The sequence below is a fragment of the Aegilops tauschii genome, chromosome 6, assembly GCF_002575655.3.
Source record: "Aegilops tauschii subsp. strangulata cultivar AL8/78 chromosome 6, Aet v6.0, whole genome shotgun sequence".
Taxonomy (NCBI): Eukaryota; Viridiplantae; Streptophyta; class Magnoliopsida; order Poales; family Poaceae; genus Aegilops; species Aegilops tauschii.
In genome coordinates, this window is record NC_053040.3 from 492242726 (window position 1) to 492268360 (window position 25635).

A 25635-nucleotide genomic window follows, 5' to 3' on the forward strand; every position below is an offset into this window, starting at 1 on the left:
TCTTCTCGCGTATATCATTGTTTAGATGGATGACGATGTAGTTGCAAATAATCGAGACTTGTATCGCTATTTTCGAGATGATGACGAGATACCACTTTGTGTTGGATGATGATTATGATGAGACTATTTGTATGTATATGCTATGATTACATTTGTGGCCTCGCAGCCATTTGTATGTGTATCATGATGACATTTGTATCTGCTAAAGATTCTTATATAAAGCATGTTCAAATACAAAACAAATATGCAGGAAAAAAAACAAAAACTACTAAAATTAGCAGTAGCGAGTCGAGAAAGTTAGCAGCAGCGTGACAGTAGCAGTAGCGCGTCCACCCCAAGCACGCTAGAGCTATTAGCAGTAGCGAGCTTGCATGAAGCACGCTGCTGCTACACTTGTATACCAGTAGCGCGGGGCCCACGCGCTGCTGCTAAGTGTTAGCTGTAGCGCCTTATTAGTAGCGCCGGTCCCCGCGCTACTAATGTACCTAACACCCGCGCTGCTGCTAGGCTTTTCCCTAGTAGTGTAGTCCCAAAAATAATATAAAAGTGTATAATAAAGCCCATTGAACATCCAAAACAGAATATATTATAGCATGGAACAATAAAAAATTATAGATACGTTAGAGACGTATCAAGCATCCCCAAGCTTAATTCCTGCTCGTCCTCGAGTAGGTAAATGATAAAAACAGAATTTTTGATGTGGAATGCTACTTAGCACAATTTTCAATGTAATTCTCTTATTTGTGGTATGAATATTCAGATCCGAAAGATTCAAGATAAAAGTTTAATATTGACATAAAAGTAATAATACTTCAAGCAGAGTAACAAAGCAATCATGTCTTCTCAAAATAACATGGCCAAAGAAAGTTATACCTACAAAATCATATAGTCTGGCTATGCTCTATCTTCACCACATAAAATATTTAAATCATGCACAACCCCGATGACAAGCCAAGCAATTGTTTCATACTTTTGGTGTTCTCAAACTTTTTCAATCCTCACGCAATACATGAGCGTGAGCCATGGATATAGCACTATAGGTGGAATAGAATGGTGGTTGTGGAGAAGACAAAAAGGAGAAGATAATCTCACATCAACTAGGCGTATCAACGGGCTATGGAGATGCCCATTAATAGATATCAATGTGAGTGAGTAGGGATTGCCATGCAACGGATGCACTAGAGCTATAAGTGTATGAAAGCTCAATAATGGGAACTAAGTTTGTGTGCATCCAACTTGCTTGCTCACGAAGACCTAGGGCAATTTGAGGAAGCCCATCATTGGAATATACAAGCCAATTTCTATAATGAAAAATCCCCACTAGTATATGAAAGTGATATCATAGGAGACTCTTTATCATGAAGATCATGGTGCTACTTTGAAGCACAAGTGTGGAAAAAGGATAGTAGCATTTTTCCTTCTCTCTTTTCTCTTTTTTTTGATTGGGCCTTTTCTCTTTTTTTATGGCCTCTTTTTTTTCATTTAGTCCGGAGTCTCATCCCGACTTGTGGGGGAATCATAGTCTCCATCATCCTTTCCTCACTTGGGACAATGCTCTAATAATGATGATCATCACACTTTTATTTACTTACAACTCAAGTATTACAACTCAATACTTAGAACAAAATATGACTCTATATGAATGCCTCCGGCGGTGTACCGGGATATGCAATGAATCAAGAGTGACATGTATGAAGATAATGAACGGTGGCTTTGCCACAAATACGATGTCAACTACATGATCATGCAAAGCAATATGACAATGATGGAGCGTGTCATAATAAACGGAACGGTGGTAAGTTGCATGGAAATATATCTCGGAATGGCTATGGAAATGCCATGATAGGTAGGTATGGTGGCTGTTTTGAGGAAGGTATATGGTGGGTGTATGATACCGGCAAAAAGTGCGCGGTATAGAGAGGCTAGCAACGGTGGAAGGATAAGAGTGCGTATAATCCATGGACTCAACATTAGTCATAAAGAACTCATATACTTGTTGCAAAAATCTATTAGTTATCAAAACAAAGTATTACGCGCATGCTCCTAGGGGGATAGATTGGTAGGAAAAGACCATCGCTCATCCCCGACCGCCACTCATAAGGAAGACAATCAATAAATAAATCATGCTCCGACTTCATCACATAACGGTTCACCATACGTGCATGCTACGAGAATCTCAAACTTTAACACAAGTATTTCTCAAATTCATAACCACTCAACTAGCATGACTCTAATATCACCATCTTCATATCTCAAAACAGTTATCAAGCATCAAACTTCTCTTAGTATTCAACGCACTTAGAAGAAAATTTTACTAATCTTGGATACCTATCATATTAGGACTAATTTCACAATTAAAGCAAATTACCATGCTGTTTTTTAGGACTCTCAAAATAATATAAGTGAAGCATGAGAGATCAATAATTTCTATAAAACAAACCACCGCCGTGCTCTAAAAGATATAAGTGAAGCTCAAAAGATATAAGTGAAGCACATAGAGTATTCTAATAAATTCCGAATCATGTGTGTCTCTCTCAAAAGTGTACTCAGCGAGGATGATTGTGGTAAACTAAAAAGCAAAGACTCAAATCATACAAGACGCTCCAAGCAAAACACATAAAGTTACTGATGGACGAAGACGAAAGAGGGGATGCCTTCCGGGGCATCCCCAAGATTAGGCTTTTAGTTGTCCTTGGATTTTACCTTGGGGTGCCTTGGGCATCCCCAAGCTTAGGCTCTTGCCAATCCTTGTTCCATAATCCATCAAATCTTCACCCAAAACTTGAAAACTTCACAACACAAAACTTAACAGAAAATCTCGTGAGCTCCGTTAGCGAAATAAAACAAAATACCACTTCAAAGTACTGTATTAAACTACTTCTTTATTTATATTGTTGCTAAACCCACTGCATTCCAACTTCTCTATGGTTTATAAACTCTTTTACTAGCCATAGATTCATCAAAATAAACAAACAACCCACGAAAAATAGAACCTGTCAAAAACAGAACAGTGTGTAGTAATCAGATTTGTTCGTAAACTTCTGGAACTCCAAATATCCTGAAAAACTAGGACAACCTGGAAATTTTGCGTACTGATCTACTGCAAAAAGAATAGGTAATTTATCACGTTCTGGTGATTTTAAACAATTATATTCGTGAGTGCAAAGTTTCTGTCTCTTTCAGCAAGATCAAATAACTATCATCCAAGAAGATCATATTGGTTCTACTTGGCACAAACACTAATTAAAACACAAAAACAAATCTAACCAGAGGCTAGATCAAAAATTTATTCCTAAACATAAGCAAAAAGCAAAAAACTAAAATAAAATTGGGTTGCCTCCCAATAAGCGCTATCGTTTAACGCCCTTAGCTAGGCATAAAAACAAGGATAGATCTAAGTATTATCATCTTTAGCATTCAATCCATAAGTAGCTCTCATAATTGATTCATAAGGTAATTTTATTTTCTTTATAGGAAATTGTTCCATGCCTTTCCTTAACGGAAATTGGAATCTAATATTTCCTTCCTTCATACCAATAATTGCACCAATCGTTCTAAGGAAAGGCCTACCAAGAATAATAGGACATGAAGGATTGCAATCTATATCAATAACGATGAGATCTACGGGCACATAATTCCTATTTGCAACAATAAGAACATCATTAATTATTCCCATAGGTTTCTTAATAGTGGAATCCACGAGATGCAAGTTTAGAGAACAATCATCAAATTCACGGAAACCTAGCAAATCACACAAAGTTTTTGGAATCGTGGAAATACTAGCACCCAAATCACATAAAGCATAGCATTCATGATCTTTAATTCTAATTTTAGTAGTAGGTTCTCACTCATCATAAAGTTTTCTAGGGATAGAAACTTCCAACTCAAGTTTTTCTTCATAAGATTGCATCGAAACATCAACAATATGTTTGGTAAAAGCTTTATTTTGACTATAAGCATGAGGAGAATTTAGCACGGATTGCAACAAGGAAATACAATCTATCAAAGAGCAATTATCATAATTAAATTCCTTGAAATCCAAAATAGTGGGTTCATTGATATCTAAAGTTTTGACCTCTTCAATCGCACTTTTACCAATTTTTGCTTCAAGATCTAAAAACTCCGAATTTTTGGGACGCCTTCTAACTAAAGTTGACTCATCTGCAGTCCCATCATTATCAAGATTCATATTGCAAAACAAAGAATTAATAGGAGACACATCAATAACTTTTAGATCTTCATCTTTATTCTCATAAAAACTAGAAGAACACACTTTCACAAAGCAATCTTTCTTAGCACGCATCCTAGCGGTTCTTTCTTTACACTCATCAATGGAAGTTATCATGGCTTTGAGAGACTCATTGATATCATGCTTAGGTGGAATAGATCTAAGGTTCAAAGAATCAACATCAAGAGAAATTCTATCCATGTTCATAGCCAATTCATCAATCTTAGGCAATTTTTCTTCAAGCAAAGCATTGCAATTCTTTTGTGAATTCATAAACTCTTTAACACTAGTCTCAAAATCAGAGGGCAACTTATTAAAATTTCCATAAGAGTTGTTGTAGGAATTACCATAATTATTAGAGGAATTACTAGGATACGGCCTAGGATTAAAATTTCCTCTATAAGCATTATTACCAAAATTGTTCCTACCAACAAAATTCACATCCATAGATTCATTATTATTCTCAATCAAAGTAGACAAAGGCATATCATTAGGATCAGAAGAAACACTCTTATTAGCAAACAATTTCATAAGTTCGTCCATCTTTCCACTCAAAACATTAATTTCTTCAATTGCATGCACCTTTTTACTAGTGGATCTTTCAGTGTGCCATTGAGAATAATTAACCATAATCTTATCTAGGTGTTCGGTAGCTTCTCCTAAAGTGATTTCCATAAAAGTGCCTCCCGCGGCCGAATCTAAAAGATTTCTAGAAGCAAAATTCAATCCGGCATAAAAAATTTGTATAATCATCCACAAATTCAAACCATGAGTAGGGCAATTACGTATCATTAATTTCATCTTCTCCCAAGCTTGTGCAACATGTTCATGATCAAGTTGCTTAAAATTCATAATATCGTTTCTAAGAGAGATGATTTTAGCGGGAGGAAAATACTTAGAGATAAAAGCATCTTTACACTTATTCCAAGAATCAATACTATTTTTAGGCAAAGACGAAAACCAAGCCTTAGCGCGATCTCTAAGCGAAAAAGGAAATAGCTTCAATTTAACAATATCATTGTCCACATCTTTCTTCTTTTGCATATCACATAAATCAACAAAGCTATTAAGAAGGGTAGCGGCATCTTCACTAGGAAGGCCAGTGAATTGATCTTTCATGACAAGATTCAACAAAGCAGCATTAATTTCACAAGATTCAGCTTCGGTAAGAGGAGCAATCGGAGTGCTAAGAAAATCATTGTTGTTGGTATTGGTAAAGTCACACAATTTAGTATTGTGTTGAGCCATCGTGTCAAGCAAGCAATCCAACACACAAGCAAACAAGAGACAAGCGAAAAACAGGCGAACGGAAAGAGAAGGCGAATAAACCGGCAAGGGTGAAGTGGGGGAGAGGAAAACGAGAGGCAAATGGCGAATAATGTAATGCGAGGGATAAGAGTTTGTGATGGGTACTTGGTATGTCTTGACTTGTGCGTAGACTCTCCGACAACGGCGCCAGAAACCCTTCTTGCTACCTCTTGAGCACTGCGTTGGTTTTCCAATGAAGAGGAAAGGGTGATGCTGTAAAGTAGCGTAAGTATTTCACTCAGTTTTTGAGAACCAAGGTATCAATCCAGTAGGAGACCACGCTCAAGTCCCCACGCACCTACACAAACAAATAAGAACCTCGCAACCAACGCAATAAAGGGGTTGTCAATCCCTTCACGGTCACTTAGGAGAGTGAGATCTGATAGAGAAGATAAGATAATATTTTTGGTATTTTTATGATAAAGACTAAAAATAAAGAAAGCAAAAATAAACGACGCAAGAAATAGCTTGTTGACGGGAGATTAATATGATGGAAAATAGACCCAGGGGCCATAGGTTTCACTAGTGGCTTCTCTCAAGAGCATAAGTATTACGGTGGGTAAACGATTACTGTCGAGCAATTGATAGAAGTTGAGCATAGTTATGAGAATATCTAGGTATGATCATGTATATAGGCATCACGTCCGTGACAAATAGACCGACTCCTGCCTGCATCTACTACTATTACTCCACACATCGACCGCTATCCAGCTGCATCTAGAGTATTAAGTTCATAAGAACGGAGTAACGATTTAAGCAAGATGACATGATGTAGAGGGATAAACTCATGCAATATCATATAAACCCCACCTTTTTATCCTCGATGGCAACAATACAATACGTGTCGTTTCCCCTGTTGTCACTGGGATCGAGCACCATAAGATTGAACCCAAAGCTAAGCACATCTCCCATTGCAAGAAAGATCAATCTAGTAGGCCAAACCAAACTGATAATTCGAAGAGACTTGCAAAGATAACCAATCATACATAAAAGAATTCAGAGAAGATTCAAATGTTGTTCATAGATAATCTTGATCATAAACCCACAATTCATCGGATCTCGACAAACACACCACAAAAGAAGAGTTACATCTAATAGATCTCCAAGAAGATGGAGGAGAACTTTGTATTGAGATCCAAAGAGAGAGAAGAAGCCATCTAGCTAATAACTATGGACCCGAAGGTCTAAGGTAAACTACTCACACATCATCGGAGAGGCTATGGTGTTGATGTAGAAGCCCTCCGTGATAGATGCCCCCTCCGGCGGAGCGCCGGAAAAGGCCCCAAGATGGGATCTCACGGGTACAGAAGGTTGCGGCGGTGGAAATAGGGTTTTGGCTCCGTATCTGATGTTTCCAGGGTATATGAGTATATATAGGCGAAAGAGGTCGGTCAAGAGAGCTACGAGGGGCCCACGAGGGTGGGGGCGCGCCTGCCTGCCTCGTGGCCTCCTCGTTCGTTTCTTGATGTCCACTCCAAATCCTCTGGATCACGTTTGTTCCGGAAATCACGTTCGCGAAGGTTTCATTCCGTTTGGACTCCGTTTGATATTCCTTTCCTTCGAAACACTGAAATAGGCAAAAAACAACAATTTGGGATGGACCTCCGGTTAATAGGTTAGTCCCAAAAATAATATAAAAGTGTATAATAAAGCCCATTGAACACCCAAAACAGAATATATAATAGGATGGAACAATAAAAAATTATAGATATGTTGGAGACGTATCATGACACCATAATGAATGAGTTGGCTTACGAACGTATGTCTGGGTGGGCTGAAAGGACCTATGAGGAGGTACGTAAAGAACTTCTTAGGTTGCATGAAAGGTGGAAGAATGTAGTGGAGCCGAAGAGTGAAACTTTCAGAAGGACTGCAGCAACGAATTCATTTTTATGGACTGAGGAGAGCGAGGACGAAGATGATATCTTCATCCCGCCGCTTCCAGGTTCTGCATCGTCGAAGGGCAAGAGTTCTCCATCGTCCAAGGGCAAGAGTTCTGCATCCTTGAAGGGCAAGAGTTCTGATCGACGGATGGCAAGAGGACCGCATCGTCGAAGGGTAAAAGGGCTGCATCAACGGAGGATGACGATGATGACTTCATGTAGTATGTAAGTTGTATTCCAGTTCTACTGTTTCATTCAGATGTACTTGCATTATTAGTTTGTACTGTATTATTGTAGGGCATTATGTTCTATCTTAATTTCATTTTGTAGTATGTAAGATGTATTTATTAAGTTCAGCCGCACCGTTTAATTCAGATGTACTTGTATTTTAATTATCGGTTGTAGTCTCTTTGGAAATGTAACTGGAATAACAATGCGAATTAATAGTAATATGTCTCTCGCATACATGAAACAATATATGTCTCCTGATCAGATAGAAGCAAGTGCGATAGTAACACATACATGAAGCATGTCTCATACATAAATACTGACTCACAGCTGTGAATAGTCTGAAACTAACATAGATAATGACTCATACATAGATAGATAACCATATCACTGCGGGGGACGACGACGAGTCTGGGTCTTGCTCGGGCGAGGACGGGAAGGCGATAAGCACTGAGGCGGTGGATGAGGCTTGCGATAACCACGACCATAGTTAACCTCGTCTATCACGGTCTGTGTCTCCTGCGTCGGTGGTGGTGGTGGAGTGTGAAACACTGTCTGCGAGAAGTCATAAATGTTTGCAGCTTGGTCATCATCCTCGCCGTCGCCCTCAAAGTACGAAGCACCACCACTAAGCATTGGTGACTGCACTGAATGCATGAACGGTTGCGACCGGTTGCCGCGTGTGGTAAAGTAAACATGTAAAATTGATACAAATGCATGAACGAAGTACCACCACTAAGCATCAGTGACTGCTGAGAATGCAGGAACGATTACTACAATGTCGAAAAGAATGTAGTGAGTAGTGTTACCTAGTTCCATCTGCTGATGCCAGTAAGCGCTCCCTAGCTGTGAAGGAGGTGGCTGATGCCGGGAAGAGCTCCCTGGCTGTGAAGGATGAGGTTCTGCACGGTGCACAGAGGGCCGTGGTTTCTGAATGATGCACAGAGGGTTGTGGTTCTAAATGTTGTACAGAGGGACGTGGCGGACGATGTGCTGGAGGGGGAAGTGCAACATTCAAAGACCGTCTACACGTAACAGCTGCGTAAATCCCGCGTTGCTTGTCATCAAGACGCCTCAACCATGAGACGCCCTCTCGCGGTGGGATAGTTTCTCCCCTCTGAAAGTGCTGCATTAAGGCGGGAACCTCCTCTCGCGCTTGTACTGTCAAGTCACCCTGTACACGAAGAGTTAACCAATTATATCCTGGTTGTATGATAGACACCTCGAATAGATAACCAAGCGAATTTGTCCGGGTTTACAAAAGACTTAACATATGAGAACTAAGGCACGTACCTCATGGTGTCTGGTTCCCACAACAGAGGCAGTTGGGTACATATCGCTGGTGGGAGGGGCTTCGATCTAATCAGGAGCAGCTGATGGAACCAAGTAGATCCTCGGTGTATGCCGGTAACACTGCAGATACAACCCGAACATTTCCCAGTTAAAGGGCCGAACCTCACCCCAGATATTTGTCGACGCGGTAGTCCATTCGTCAACGTAAGGGGTAATGCTCTTAAGCCAATAAGCCATGGACTTGTTTCCTCCTAGGCGACTGTCCCTGAGATTTACATGCACGATACATGATTAGGTATATTCTGAATGCAGAGTTGAAAACTAAAATAGTATTAGTACTTACTTGTGCACGTGTTCTGGCAAGTGTGGAATATCTGGAATCTCAGGCTCTTGATATAGACAGAACTGTCTCATCACCCTATGAAGAGCCATCTCCTCAACCATCACGTCGAACACCAACTTGGCCTTGGTCATCCAACAGTGCCGATCTCTAGTGCACAATCCAGAAATCCCAACTGGGCACCTCGATGATATAGCCTGAGGCGAGTATGGCTCCCAGATAACTTGATCCTCGTGCAAACTATCAAACTGCGCCGTGAAGGACGGGTAGCATCCCCTAACCTGGCTATGCGCAAACTGTCTCTGTGCATGACAACAATTAAGCATTAGTAATACTATTGAATGGCAAGAAATAATGGAATTAATTGTTACTTAATATAAAAGTACCTCTCGCCGTGCCCAAACAGATCCCATAGTAGGCAAGTCGCCGATAATAGGCACATAAGCCCCAGCTAAGTCCTCCAAACCAAAAGGTTTATCAACGTAGACATAGGGTCGTCCAATAGGGAATCTCTTGTATGACCAGAGCTGCAACAATAATGGGCATCCAACAAGACTAGATTTTCTATACTTCAACAAGCAAGCTTTGCACATCCCTCTGTACGTAGCCGCTAACACAGCAGAATATCCCAGGGCAACGTGCGTCAGCTATCTCTCGTGCAATACCGATGAGTCGTGCATCGACAGTGGTCACGTGGTTCTCCGTAAACATCGTCTTGCCGAACAGCCAAAGAATATATGCCTCTAGGGACCCGTCAATCTGTGCCTCCGACAACTGAACATCGGGATATCCTAACGAGACAATCTACATAGAAACGTAATGATTGTATGAACGTCGGAGAACTAAAAAAACAACATTTGTTTAAGTGGCCGTGAAGATTACCTGAAACTAGCTCAACCATCTAAAAAGAGGCCCGTGAGGATCGTTGTCTATGGCCCTAGCAGTCGGCACCGCAGCCAAAAAACGTATGTGTCTCTGGTCTCCATCTATCTACTAAGCAGGTAAGGAGTGACTTGTCGTAAGAGAAACGTTTCACTTGCCTCTTGTGTAACTGCAATGGTTCACCTGCCTCATTTAAGTCCGGACCATCAACCCACTCATCCAATGTACCCTCAACCAGCCATGCCAAGGGTAGAAGTCTAGCCCAACTTAACCTATAAAATAAAGAGATTGTTAGAGGCTACGAAAAGTATGTCAAACATAGTAAGTCATTATATGGATTCCATTACATGCACACATACCTATCAACCCATGAATCGTGTATCATCCAGTTAGTCTTTGGGGTACGAGTTACCAACACGTCTAAGTTCTTGCCCGCTTCCATAAGGGCGCCCCGGTGCTTTCTATCGATGTTACCATTAAGCAACGGATACAAAGACATATATGCAATTCGAACAACAAATCTCAGGTGCAAATAAAACATAGTACAAACATATTACAAGTTAAAACATAGTACGCCATATTACAAATTAAACATAGTCCTGACATATTACAAATTAAAACATAGTGCTGACATATTACAAATTGAAAAATAGTCCTGCCATATTACGAATTAAAACATAGTCCTGACATATTACAAATTAAAACATAGTCCTGACATATTACATATTAAAACATAGTCCTCACATATTACATATTAAAACACAGTACGACACATTATATAGCTTGTGATTTATTTCTTCCTCGTCCGCCCCTTCGGCCTCGACTGCCACGACCACGTCCGCCTCTTGCTCCTGTTGTTGCAGTCGTCGATGTGGAAGCACTCGTCGATGCAGAAACACCATCTTTGTTCAGGTCGGGACAATATTTCATCCTATGCCCATAAGCCGCGCATAACAAACATTGTCGGGTTGCTCCACCAGTTTCAGATTGGTCCATATCGTTTCGGATGCGACGGGCCTTTCGTCTGCCCCTACTTGTTCGCCGAAGGTCTGGATGCGGGATGTATACTCTCTCACCGTCGTTTACCTTGTTGAAATTTCCGACGACTCTAAACCCTGTCATCTCACCTGTCCATGTGTTGAGAACTGCCTCTTTTAAATAAGATGGGGACACGAAGGAGATAGCATCCAAATCAATCTGGCCACAGGCAGCCAACACATGAGAGCAAGGTAGGGGCAACAACTTCGGTTTGTTGCATGTACACTCACACGTTGGATAAAATTCCGTTCCAATTTTTACCTTGTGTGTCTTCACCTCATGTCCAGAACCAAAACCATCGGTAGGAAGCTGAACCTCATACCTCCTTTCTTGATTCTCTATGAGTCTGAAAGTGTGCTTTTTTGCTTTCTCTATCTTCTTTGCCATGTATTCCATGCCACGACTACAATAAGGTGTGTTGTGATTATCTTCAACATGCTTCTTTGCTAACTCGTGCCTTTCTCTGAAATATCTCAAAGTGCCATGGAATACAGCCTCCACAATAGCTGTGAGTGGCAATGCTCTATTCCCTCTCAGCACAAAGTTATAGACCTCTACAAGATTGGTTGTCATGTGGCCATACCTAGCTCCATGGGTGTCATGCAGCAAAGACCAATTCACTAGAGGCTCTTTCTCTATCCACTCAGAAAAAATATTTATTGCCCTACCTCCTTAGTATTAGGAGGGTCAATTGCTGGCAAGTCACAAAGACCTACTGGCTCCTCTAGCTCCGCGATGAGTGCTGCTAATTTAACCTGATCTTCTTCGATTTTCTTCCTCGCATGGACCTGCTTCTTAGTAAACTCATCTAGTTTTGACCAAATAAATCCGTATTTGCGCTGCTGGCTCTGCTTGCATAATTTTTTGAACAAGTTCATCAACCGCTTGTTCATGAACTGTGAGAAAAAATTAGCCCCAAGATGGCGCATGCACCACAGGCTCTGCAAGTCCTTCCAAGGTGTTGGTTCGTCAACTGTTGGATTATGTAGTGTCTTCACGGCCTTCAATATACCGGCATGTCTATCATGAATGACACACACGTTTGGTCAGTCCTTCACGATGGCAATTTTCACTTGCCGGAAGAACCATACCCAGCTGGGAAAGTTCTCACCCTCCACAAATGCCATGGCAAGTGGGATGATTTGATTGTTCCTGTCCACACCAATAGCAGTCAGGATTTGCCCTCTATACTGACCGGTCAGGAATGTACCATCCACAAACATAACAGAAGGACAATGCCGGAAAGCTTTGATGCAAATAGCGAAAGAGAAGAACACTCGTTTCAACACCTTGAAATCTGGTATACTCAGCAACCTCATGTGTTGTATGTTCACATAAGTGTCGGGATTCCTCTCCTTCAGTATGCCAAGGAGACGGACAACATTATCATATGAGTCGAAGAACGTCCCAAACCTTTCCTCCACAGCCTTCTGCTTAGCCCTCCAAGCCTTCCCATAAGGAATGACATAATTCCATCTGACCTTCACTACTGTCTGGATGTGCTTTGCTTCCATATCTTTCTTCTCTACTATCTCAGTATACATGAGTTGCGCAATGAGAGTTGAAGTCAGGTTCGGATGCTTCACCAGCAGGTTCTTCCTCACTCAATTATGTGGGACGACATTGGTGAAAACCCAGTGGATGTCATACTTCTGCACGTGCCCGTGCACCTTCCCAGGACAACCTGTTTCAACACATTTCACGGTATAGTTTGTTGGACTTGATATGTGTGTCCGGAAAACCCTCGACGTAGACATAGCCCACTTTATCACCGCATACTTGAATTTTTTCTTTGTATCGAACATAGCCCCTATCTGTACTTGGTTCAGATTATACTGCCATGGAGTCTCATGGCCATCGTTGACCGTAAGGCCGGTGGATATGTCCTGATCCCATGCAGAAGGAATCGGTACCTCCACTTCATCCTCAGAATTTTCAGAATCCAGTTCCTCCGCCAATCCATCCTCGTCCACTTCCTCCATCACCCTCTGCATTTCATCCCCTTCCTCATCCCCATCAGCAAAACCAGAACCAGCAAATATTATCGACCGGCTACTCTGCCTAGTATCAGGACCACAAACATTGTGTGGCACATAGTCCGACTCTTTCTTGGGTTGGCTAGCATCCACATCTTGTGGTTGTGACCCGGATAAAACAATCTCGTTAGCCACTTCACTGCCTTGGCCGGGTTCATACCCCCTGTTGAGTTGTACGGTATTCTCCTCCTTCGGCACAGGTTGCACAAGTGCATATGGGTGGATTCTTCGGTCTCAGCAATGTCTTAACAGGGACAACCAATGTTGGTTCCTATCTATCGGCATCAACTTCCACTTTACATTTTTACAGGACTTGGTCCACAATGCATGAATACTGATGGAACATACTTCAGAATCCAGCCCGAAACTAGTTGTCAAACAGTACTTCAACTGTCTAATGTCCAGTCTGTCCAGGTCTGCTAGTGTCATGACGCCATCTTTAAACTCGCTAAGATCAACCCCCAACGCATTATATCGAACATTACCAGCGCCGTAGTAAACAGTCAGATTTACTGATTCAGACATTTTCACCTGTCAGACATTGTCATCTTCTCATTAATCACAACGAACACTAATATTACCCGCTACACGAACTATGCGCTAAAATGCCTCCACAAATATATTAACACTAAAATTCACAATATGACATATATACACTAACTAAACTATACAATTTAGATAAAATTTGTGACGACATGGTTATACCTTCGAAGCGTGTGTCCCTAGCTTCTTGCTCCTCTCTTCGACTCAGCGGCACCAGCCACGTCGCGGAGTACTTGCACCACCGGACAACGACACCACCGCCCCCTCGACGACCGAAGGTTCAACTCCGGTCACCCCCCCCCCCCCCCCCCCCCCCGCCGCCAAGCCGCACCTCCTCCTCCACAGTTGCTGCTCCTCCTCACCACCACCTACTTCCCAACCCCACGTCCTCCTCCACACCATGGCTCCTCCTCCCCAAACGCATCAAAAACTATCCCATAGCAAGAAAAAACACCATAGGCCGTTGGGGATTGCTATGATCTATCGATTCTGTGGCTTGGATGTGAAAATGGGTGGCAAATGGAGGAGATCGGCATGGGGTGGCGAGCTACAGAGAAGAACGAGAGAGAGAAAGGAGAGAAAGAAGAACAGAGACGAGAGGAAGAAGACGGGCGCGGTGGCTTATTCAGATCTTTTCGGTCGATGGGTGGCCGAAAAGCTCTTCAGCCTCTGCGTGGCCAAAAATGGCCCATTTCGGTCGCCTGGTGGCCGAAGCTACTATTTTCGGCCAGGCCACCACCGACGACATGTCTTCGGCCCAGAAGAGCCCGTCGTCGGTCAACTGTGGGCCGACGACCCCTTTTCGGCCAACAGGTGGCCGAAAACTACCTTTTCGGCCCACGCAAGGCCGACAGGGTCATACTTTTTGAATTTTTTTCCATATTTTTTTGCATTCTGTCCTATAGTTTTCAAATTTGCTTCAAAAAACATGATAGTTTTGAAAAAAAATCTCTATCATGTGCAAAACGAAAGCAATTGTGATTTTATGTGGTTAATCAAATCAACATGATCTTATATAGTCGCTCCAGGTGGCATATGGGTTCTTCCTCCAGATTTCTAGTCTATCGAGAGTAGAGCATAGCATCTTTATTTTTCTGTTTTTTAGTTGAGCATATTTTATTTTATTCATAGTGTATAAGGTATTAAGGTCATCTTTTACTATAAATGGAAAAAGGTTTATAAACAACTGGATGATCCCACGCAATCGTAAGCCCCGTCGAGCGAGCGACACGCGTCCCCTACGAGCCCAACCACTGCTTTCTCCTCCTAGCATTATCTTCATGCGAAGGCTCTCATCCACATGTTTTCTCCTCAAAGCCTTCCTCTTCCTTGGCTACTGCTACCTCTTCTGACCACCGCTGCCGTTACACACAGCTGACAGCTGCTACTAGACTGCTACCTCTCCCAACAATCGCGCTGCAAGCTCCCTGTCGCTGACCACCACCGCCGTCTGTTAGAATAATCATGACTTAGAGTTAGTCTCCAGTTGGTTAGGCAGTGCGTGTGTGTGTGTGTGCATGCAGCTTCGAGTGGAGAGATTAGTGGGTCAATTAGTTGTGTGTATCGTGCGTGCATCCAGGATCCGTTGGTGGCCAGCTCACGTCATGCACGAATGGACGCGATGTGGGTGTGATCGTGCCAGGCGGATTGCGTGCATGCGCCGGCGGAGTGGGGGCGAGCGCGAGGCGTAGCCTGAGCCAGCCTATATAACCCCCCCCCCCCCTGTGTATTAATGTAGTGCGCCGGTCTGTTGCCGCGCCACGGTGACGGTATGTGCCGAGCCGAGAGGGAGGGGCCTAAGGAAGATGTAGTCTCCGTCGGTACCGTGGTATGCGTCCGGTCGATGTGAGAGTTCTTCCGGGGTTGTGCTGCGTGTGTGCGTGTGTACCTTCATGTATGTGTGTTTGAGTAGGTGAGTTGAATAGAAGCCAACATACAGGCCGTTCGGCGGCCGGGGCGTTCGTCGCCTGGAAAATTCTGTTCATCTTCTTCTACCTTCGTGCGGCGTTTGTCGCCGGAGGGCGGTTCGGCGTATGTCGCCGGTGGGTTTGTTCCAACATTTGGTATCAGAGCTTGGTTGTCTTGACGTGGTTCGTCGGCGGCTACGCGACGGAGCTCCAAGCCATGTGTCGGCCTACGGAGGTGCGCGGCGCTGCGATTGTCATGGCGGACGTGGAGGCGGCACGCGGTGAGTCCGCGGCGGCGCGGCTGCGGCGCGTGGCAAGCGCGGCGAAGGCGACGCACGGCGAGTCCGGCGGTGGCGGCGTTCACCGTGGCTGTGCGGATCTCCACGCCGTGTGTCGGCCCATAGACGTGCGCGCGTTGCGGCGACGTGGCGTGGAGGCTGCGGCGGCATGGCGAGGAGGCCATGGAAGTGTGGCGCGGGCGCGGCGAGCACACGGCACGTCGCAGCGGGTGTGGGGGTGCGCGGCGGCATCAGGCGGGCGATGGTCGACGATGAGCCATGTCTCTTGTGATGGCGAGGCGAGAAGGCAAGTCAAGATTAGGAGGAGTTTATTAGAATAATCATGACTTAGAGTTAGTCTCCAGTTGGTTAGGCAGTGCGTGTGTGTGCATGGAGCTTCGAGTGGAGAGATTAGTGGGTCAATTAGTTGTGTGTATCGTGCGTGCATCCAGGATCCGTTGGTGGCCAGCTCACGTCATGCACGAATGGACGCGATGTGGGTGTGATCGTGCCAGGCGAATTGCGTGCATGCACAGGCGGAGTGGGGGCGAGCGCGAGGCGTAGCCTGAGCCAACCTATATAACCCCCCCTCTGTGTATTAATGTAGTGCGCCGGTCTGTTGCCGCGCCACGGTGACGGTATGTGCCGAGCTGAGGGGGAGGGGCCTAAGGAAGATGTAGTCTCCGTCGGGACCGTGGTATGCGCCCGGTCGATGTGAGAGTTCTTCCGGGGTTGTGCTGCGTGTGTGCGTGTGTACCTCCATGTATGTGTGTTTGAGTAGGTGAGTTGAATAGAAGCCAACATACAGGCCGTTCGGCGGCCGGGGCATTCGTCACCTGGAAAATTCTGTTCATCTTCTTCTACCTTCATGCGGCGTTTGTCGCCGGAGGGCGGTTCGGCGTATGTCGCCGGTGGGTTTGTTCCAACACCGTTGCCACACAGCCCGCCCCAAAATTAACCATGCTGCTTTTGCAGGGACGGCGACATTTTTCTTCAAAAGCAACATCCATGGAGATCAGACAGCTTCACGAGTGATGTGCGCTGTAGTGGAGCATCCGAGCATGGCCGCCGGTGCTGCAATATAGCATCACGTGCGTTCGCCGGTGCTGCAATATAGCATCACGTGCGTCTGCCGGTGCTGTGTTGCAGCATTGCTGGCATTGGAGTCAATTGCAAGAAACAACCACATTTGTGGCTAGGTTTGCAGAAAACCACCAACTCGTTAATCCGTTGCAAAAAAACTCTGCAAAATCACTTAAGTCATTGCAAAAAGCACTGATCGGGTGGTTTAGCCCGTTTGATCGCTTTCTGACAAGTGGGGCCTAGCTGTCAAGAGCTGACATGGCAAAGCATTGACACACACACCCCCTAGATCTTTTAAAAAGTGCAATCAGCCCCCTCGGTGTGGACAACCTCGGCGCACTGGCCCTGCCGTCCTGTAGGCACGGCGGCGCCCTCATCGGCGTCGGAGACGGGCACGGCCGCGGTAGAGGATGAGGAGGCGGCCGGGGTGTGCGCATTTTCGAGGCGTTGGCATGCCCGTGTTGCAGCGATGTGGAGCACGCGTCGGGAGCCGAAGCGGAGGAGCGGCACCCTCCTCTGATGTGGTCGGCGAAGAGGGTGGAGAGGGAGGAGGCGACGAGCTCCACCTGCTCGACAAGCTGTTCCCGTCGCCCTCCTCCATGGAAGAGGATGAGCTCAAGTCGGAGGCCGCTCTGGCGCTGCAACGGCAGAAGCGTTCGCAGAGTCTGCGCCATCGAGAGAGTGCAGCGGGTGGGCTTCCGGCGGTGGTGACGGGAGCTGGTGGGGGCGGCGCAGCGACGGGAGCCGGTGGGGGCGGGCCGGCGACGGGAGCCAGCGGCAGCGACGGGAGCTGGTGGGGGCGGGCCGGCGACGGGAGCCAGCGGCGGCGACGGGAGCCGCTGGGGGCGGGCCGGCGACGGGAGCCAGCGGCGGCGACAAGTGCCAGTGGGGGCGGCGCGGCGACGGGAGCCGGCGGCGGTGACGGGAGCCGATGGGGGCGGCGCAGCAATGGGAGCCGGCAGCGGCGACGGGAGCCGGTGGGAGCAAGGCACGGGGATTGGGACGGGGTTTCATTGCTTTTTATTTTTAGATATAGGGAGTGTATGACATTTGATTGCCAAGTCAGCACCTTACAACTCGGTCCTACCTGTCATAACGTGATTAAATGAGCCAAATCACCCGATCAGTGTTTTTTGCAACGAGTTTGCTGCTAATCCGGTGTTTTCGCAATGGATTAACGAATTGGTGGTTTTCTGCAAACCTAGCCACAAATGTGGTGGTTTTTTGCAATTGACTCCTGGCACTGTGACGGCGACCATGACGGCTATGGCGTTTACAACTCCGGCATTGCAATGGAGCTTCGCCGGTGATGCGACAACAACCGCGACAGGTCGGCCATGGCATTTCAACTCTAGCGCTGCAATGGAGCTTCGCCAGGCTGCCTTGGAGCTTTTACCGCACCACCGTCACTGCTATGGAGCTTCGTCAGTGCTACAACGACGACCGCGACAGGAAGTCCATGGCGTTGCAATTCCGGCGTTACAATGGAACTTCGTCGACGCTGCAATGGAGCTCCGTCGGGCTGCCATGAAGCTTTTGCCGCACCGCGGACAATGCAATGGAGCTTCGCCGGTGCTGCAACATGAGCACAACTGGGGTTGTGTGGAAGCTGTGAGGGTGATGCAATAGCGATCAACAGGGCTGCAAATGGAGCTTCACCAAGTGCCAACAGTGCTATGTTCAAGCGTGTGGCTTTGCTGAGCTCGAACGGGCACTAGCGCGCAGATGAGACCAATCATCCGGTTGATTTGTAGCAGCTGCCCTATAAATTGGATCGTATAGATTGTTGAAATACATACATTATATAAAGTCACAGTTTACTATGAGGTAAGTAGGTGCCTTAGTAAAATAATTGATTTAAATCTATAATGATTGGGATGTTGTGTCGTAACATACTAAAATTACAATTATCCATTTGGTGTAGTTCTATTGTTTCATGTATCTAGCTAGTAGTTTGGACAATGCGTTTTTCCATTTAAGCTAGCTATTTTTGTAAAAAAAAAGAAGAGTTTTTAGGTTTGGGAACATGTATCGTAAACTAACACGTATACCCTATCCCGTATAAAGATTCACATTGCATCCTTGTGTAATTCAAACATGGTTTAAGTGTAAACTGTGTAGTAATTAACACTGGTCGTGATTGGAACACAAACATGTCGTCATCGTCTCTGATCCGAGTGTGTAACCACAAGGCCTATACCCGAAAATTAGCATTGAGCTACATGCCAAGTTGGCAGAGGTTAAATTTTTCACCATATTGGGTATTGCATATCTTATACATTTTGTTTCGATCATCATGCTATCAAGTTTGGCTCTTTTAGTTCGACATAGACTACTTTGTTGCGTGTGACGGTTAAAACATATCAGGCAATATATACATTTTATATATTTTGGAGGCTACGTGTAATCAATCATAGTAAAAAAAAATGGACGTCAATTTAGGAAAAAAGATGGATGGCAGTTTACGAAATATTAAACATGTAGCTTGATTTAGCTCCGGTATGTGTCTTACTTCGGCAAACTCGTTACTTCTGATATATCAAACATTAATAACCAATTAATAGCAAGTTATCCAAACGATATACTTTTGTATGTACTTATCAGTTCCCAATTAATCATGCACCCAATTAATTTCTCGTGTCTATAAACATTAGCAACCAAGACATAGCTGCAGAAATAGCCGGAGCAAAATAATAGCCATCTACTAGTGATTGGTCTTATGAAGAACACAAGGGCATTGTGCTTGCTTGCTCTTATTGTCATTTCCACCACTTTCTTGTCCTGCCATGCAGCAGGTATGTAGGAGCATACATAAATATTTTCTCCTACGTATTCATTAGTTTCTTTTGTTCTTCCGCCTCTTCTATTTTGTTTAAATCAAACAATAAATCAGTTTTAACTGCGTCCTGATGTTGTGTCTGATCTGTAGGTACAATGGACCTTGGACCTATTCTTGGGTGTGTAAAGATGAAAAAAGCTTGCTCAGTTAATGGGTGCTTGCGGCAATGTGCCTCTCATGGTTGGAATACCCACAGATGCATTTGCACCGATGTTGGCCATTGTTGTCACTACGCGGAGGCAATGGCACCAAATTGATAGTAGTAGTATGATATATTGTTGTTAGCCATGTCCTCTTGCTTTGCAAGGGTGAATATTAATCATCTATGTCACCGCTGATATAATAGATGAGGAAGATATAATAAATTAAAAGCTATATAGTTGAATTATACTATTTATGAAGGGACTATTCGGGCTATGAGTTCTTTGCTTTTTTCCATTCTTCTGTTAACTTAAATTTTATTTTGTTTTAGTCGTTTTTTGTTATGGCTTGGAACAGCCCACATACAAAGTAGCTAATGTGAAACTATGGGGAATGACGCATGAAAATCAAAAAAATCCTACAAAACACCCAAGATCCAATCTAGGAGATGCAAAGCAACGAGAGGGGAGTGTCTACATACCCTTGTAGACCGAAAGCGGAAGCGTATATAGCGCGGTTGATGTAGTCGCACTCTTCGCGATCCAATCACGATCCAAACCTCCGAGTTTAGCACATGTGCGGCTCGGTGACGTCTCCTTCTCCTTGATCCAGCAAGAGAAGGAGAAAAAGTAGATGCGATCTCAACCAGCATGGCGGCGTGGTGCAGATGGTGGTGGTGGTGCTCCGGTAGGCTTCATCAAGCCGTACCGGGAGAGATATGGTGGTAGGAAGGGGGAGGGGCTGCACCAGGGTTTAGGGTGCGGCTCCCCTCCTCTCCCTCCACTATATGGAGGGGTAAGGGCAGGGAGGGCCGCAGCCCTAGCCCCTCCTCCAAGGAGGGGTGCGTCCAGGGAGGGAGGAGTCCCTCTCCCGTACGATAGATGAGATTCCTCCCTTCCCCTTCAAGGACTCTTTCCCCCAAGCCACATGGACTTTCTGGGGCTGGTGCGCCTGGCCCATCTAGGCCGGGGCGGCCTTCCTCAGCCCATGTTGGCCTCGATGGGTGGTGGTACCCACTGGTGGTCCCGCGGAACCCTTTGGTGGCCCCCGGTACAATGCCGGTATTCCCTCGAACTTTTCCAGTACCTTGAAAATGACTTCCTATATATCAATCTTTACCTCCGAACAATTCCAGATTTTCTCATGACGTTCGGGATCTCATCTGGGACTCCGAACAACCTTCGGTCACCATTGTACATATCCCTATACTATCTAGCATCAACAAACGTTAAGCATGCGACCCTACGGGTTCGAGAAGCATTACAGACATGACTGAGACTCCTCTCTGGTCAATAACCAATAGCGGGACCTGGATTCCCATATTGGTTCCCACATATTCAACAAAGATCTTTATCGGCCGAACCACGATGTCGACGATTCGGGTAATCCCGTATGCAATTCCCTTTGTGCAGCGATATGTTACTTGTCCGAGATTCGATTGTCGATATCTTCATACCTAGTTTCATCTCGTTACTTGCAAGTCTCTTTAATCGTTTCGTAATACAAGATGTGACTAAACTCATTAGTCACCGGAAACTTCTTGTGATGTTGTATTACCGAGTGGGCCAAAAGATATCTCTTTGTCATACGGAGTGACAAATCCCAGTCTTGATCCATGCAACCCAACAGAGACCATCGGAGATACCTGTAGAGCACACAAGCCATTCCTCCGGTATCCGGGAGTAGCATGATCTCATGGTCGAAGAAACAGATACTTGACATGAAGAAAGCTATAGCAAATAAATTAAGTGTACGATCTTATGCTAAGCTTACGGTTGGGTCTTGTCCATCACCTCATTCTCCTAATTATGTAATCCTGTTATCAAATGACCACTCATGTCTATGGTTATGAAATCATAACCATCTTTGATCAACGAGCTAGTCTAGTAGAGGCTTACTAGGGACACGGTGTACTTTACGTATTCACACATGTATTTAAGTTTTCGTTTAATATAATTCCAGCATGAATAATAAACATTTATCATGAACGGGAAATATAATTGTAACCAATTTATTGTTACCTTTAGGTCATATTTGCAACAGAAACACACGAGCAGCTAAATTTCTGCTAATCAAAATTTTGATTTTATTTCTACTGTATAAGGTATGAAGGTCAACCTTTACAACTATAAAAAAGAGTCGTTCACAAGAAAAAACTATAGAAAAGAGTCAAACATTCTACTATGATCTTCCCTACATCGCGGATGGGATACAGCGCGACGAATGCAACGCTGTTCACCCCATACACATGACAGCAGCGCATGCAAGGATTACTAATGTGTGGTGGGCTGATTGTGAGAGTGGAGCACTTCGCCCCGTGATGGGCAACGAAAGTTCGCTTGCTAGATTTCCCATTGAATATATTTTTCCCGGCAGATCACCAGTGCTGGAAAAAACATCCAAAAAATAAAGTATTGGCATGAATGGACCACGTGTTTGGAAATACTTGTTTTATTTTTCAGTATGGCCCGAGCAGAGATTCCACCTTCCCAGCCCATGCAGAGTTAGCTTTGTGAATTACCGTGACCTTCCTGATCATTTTTTGCAGCATAAAAAAAGAATGCATATAATGAGTAAAAAGAACAATACTGAACTGGAGATGGGAGGTATCGATATCCCTGCCTCTATACATGCATTGTAAAGCGCTCTACCATTTGAGCTACATCCCCATTTATATGGTAACATACCCAAAGTTAATTAGTAAAATGATATTAATTATTTGTGATTAATTAATCAAACATGAGCGGCTGACAGCCGTGCCGCCAGTACTTCCTTATCCTACAACTCTTAATTAATTAACTTGTAATTGGCATAGTACTTAATATGCACCGATTAAGGTAGTTGAATTTGCATAGTCAACCGCTAATCAATTGCAATTTCAACCTGATTGTTTTTCAAAAAAGAAATCATCGGTTGTTCCACCACATACAACATATTGTTTTGCTGTTCTGACCAACTATATTTCAAGGATTGTGTATTATGATGTTTCAAGATATCAGAGAGGAACTGAGCTCTTTCACGACCAAGCTCAGCTCACGTGAAAGAGGGCTCGCTCGCATTGCTCCAGGGGGCGGCTCGGGTCATCCAGATCTCAGCCGCCGCCGCCCCCATGCCCTCCACCTCCATCCCCCGCCGCCACTGGATAAAGTCACCTGGACAAGCTTGCGCGGCTGACGGCGGCAGCGGGCCTTCATCTCGTCGCACGACTGGTAGTGGCGTGGGCCTTTCATCTCCACGCGGCGGGATCTTCGGCTGCTGCAGATCGGCGGCCCTGGACGTCGAGGTGTACGTGGCGGAGACAGACGACGGGGCCGTGGCCCCGGTCTTCTTCAACGAACTTGGCGGCCGATGCGGCCGCAAGGGCTGCATGGGTGCCTGGTTCAGGGGACTCGGCGTGGCTAAGCCCCTCGTCTCCATGTGGTGTGGGTTGTGACGGCGGTGTCTACTCAGATCTCTAGCCTGCTATTGGGAGCCGGTGGGTGACGGCGTGGGGGGCGTTGTTCTGCCTAATAAAGGCGGCGGTCCTAAGGTTCCTCGCGCGCTAAGACGAAGATCTGCTTGATACCTGTCCTCCTTGATCTGGCCGGAGTGTCAAGTTCCGGAAGGCTCCGCCGGCGAACTCCCTTGGGCGCCTCATGCCTGGAGAATGCTAGATCTGATGGGATTCAGTCATGCGCACCCATGTCGTTTTCGTTTCTGGAGCAGCGCGAAGCTCTGCTATTTGTTGCCATCATGGGGCATGTCTTTTTTGTTCCATTGTGAAGTCAGAGGCAGAGAATGTCATGGAATCTGTGATCTGACGACTAGAAATGGTGGTTCGGGTCTTTGCGGTGATGAGGAATTTGCTTGGTGTTTCGGGACTCGTAGCAGAGGCATGCAAGCGGGGGTGACAGCACTGGAGAAGTTCAAGGTCTTACCTTTCAGGGTGAAAATCCAAGGTCTGATCTTAATTGGTTGTGTCCGGCAATGGCCTTTTCGAAGGCGTTGTTTTGAGCGCGTGGACTTTCTTCAGGGGAAACTCTATGATCTATGATCGGGCGACGACGCGCTTGTGCATTGGTTCCTTCTTGGAGGCGTCACTTTTGGAGAATTTGGACTTCAACTGCTGTCTCGGTGGTGTTTGTACTTCTGCTTCACGGACTAGATCACGGTAGCGGAACTTTTCTTTTTTAGCTTCTTCTTCTTCTTCTTCTTCTTCTTCTTCTTCTTCTTCTTCTTCTTTTGGCTACGTGCATCTACACTGCCATTAGGGTATTGCGTTGTTGCAGAGGCTGGATGTCCCTTTGTCAAAAAAGAGAGGAACTGGTGATCTAAAGAATATTTAGTTAATTTAGTGCATGCTACGAGAACTGTCCCAGCTCCTATTTGGCATCGATGACGTATAAATGGTATTCACTGATCGGATGCATCTGAATCAATATGCACAACAAGACCATACTACTTGGTCTCTTGTGTTGTATACATCAATACATGTAATATTTATCCACACACCATGGATCATCGCATATTCATGTCTGTCTAATAGACATTTATTCAACAGCTGCAGGGACAGTTCTCCCTGCTGGCATGTGGCAGAGGCAGGCAGCTAGCATGTGGGTGCATCAAGAGAAGATGATGTGGTTGGCATAGATGGAGTAAGTGCCATTGCTCGCCAGTACAGTGGAGTGCAGAAGGCGAGCGAGAAACGGGAGGGTGGTCTCGTTCTTCGTGCATGAAGAGCCGGGCCGTGGCGAGTGCCTTGTCGAGGGAGCGTGTGCATCAGCGGCGTCGAGCAGTTGCATGGCCTATATTTTTTCCTTTTTGTCCCTGGCCGCACGTTCTCCCTTCATTAGTAGGGAATAGGTTAGTAGCTACAGATTTATATTGACGTACGTAGATGCCATTCTGTACCACGACGTGGATTAGTTTGATACACGCATGCTCGTTGCCTGGTGCTTGTATGAAGCGGAGAGCTCCTTCCTTTTTAATTCCGACAAATCCCAGAAATTTCGGAAGCATAACACGTCAATTTCATAGCGCCCGCCAACATGACGACGACATCAGATCACATCAGCATGCCTGAACCACACGCAGCTCTAGGATTTTATTTTTCTGCATCCTATGTGCAGCATGGACCTGTCGGAAGCCGGAGTTAGTCTTGCCAGCGCGCAGCTATGAGAACCGCGTCCGTTGCGGAATGAGGAAGCGCTCGAAGGAGGCTAGCCCAAGGTAGGGCGCACTTAAGTTTGCCCGGCAGCCATGCCTCATCGTCGGACAGCAGTCGAAAAGACTGAAATTATTCCGACAACATAGGTTTTCAGCATAATGTTCTAAACTTCCTCTCAAGATTGTAAAGACCGTTCCCAAGTTTTTCTCTGACGGCAACATGAGCGAGGTTTCTAACTGTACATTGTGCCTGAAACAAAGTTGCATGATGCAAAATTTTCCCGCAATCATTTTGACAGGTTTGGCCCATTTGTAGGTTAGAAGGTAGATCCTGCTTGGCAGATAATGTGTGAACACCTGTTCAGAATTTTGGTCCTCGATTTTTAATCTTACTGATAACCTTGGTAAACTCTGTAATCTGTCAGTGTTTCCAAACACTGCACAGCGTTGTTTAATTCAGTAT

General features: G+C 45.1%; 1 protein-coding gene and 1 long non-coding RNA gene across 2 annotated transcripts; one reads left to right on the top strand and one right to left on the bottom strand.

The window, feature by feature from the left end:
- Nucleotides 1–12246: 12246 nt before the first annotated feature.
- On the bottom strand, nt 12247–12744 carry LOC141026254 (uncharacterized). Its single transcript, XM_073502266.1, has one exon. It carries the CDS (start codon nt 12742–12744, stop codon nt 12247–12249), a length of 498 nt encoding a protein of 165 aa, XP_073358367.1.
- A 6988-nt stretch (nt 12745–19732) lies between these two features.
- LOC120966017 (uncharacterized) lies at nt 19733–20303 on the top strand. Its single transcript, XR_005758972.2, has 2 exons — nt 19733–19842; nt 19977–20303. It is a non-coding gene; the product is annotated as an uncharacterized lncRNA (long non-coding RNA).
- The last annotated feature ends 5332 nt before the right edge of the window (nt 20304–25635 follow it).

Bases quoted from the DNA above. Each gene is read 5' to 3' on its own strand.
- LOC141026254 (XM_073502266.1), bottom strand. From the start codon at position 12,744: ATGTATACTGAGATAGTAGAGAAGAAAGATATGGAAGCAAAGCACATC.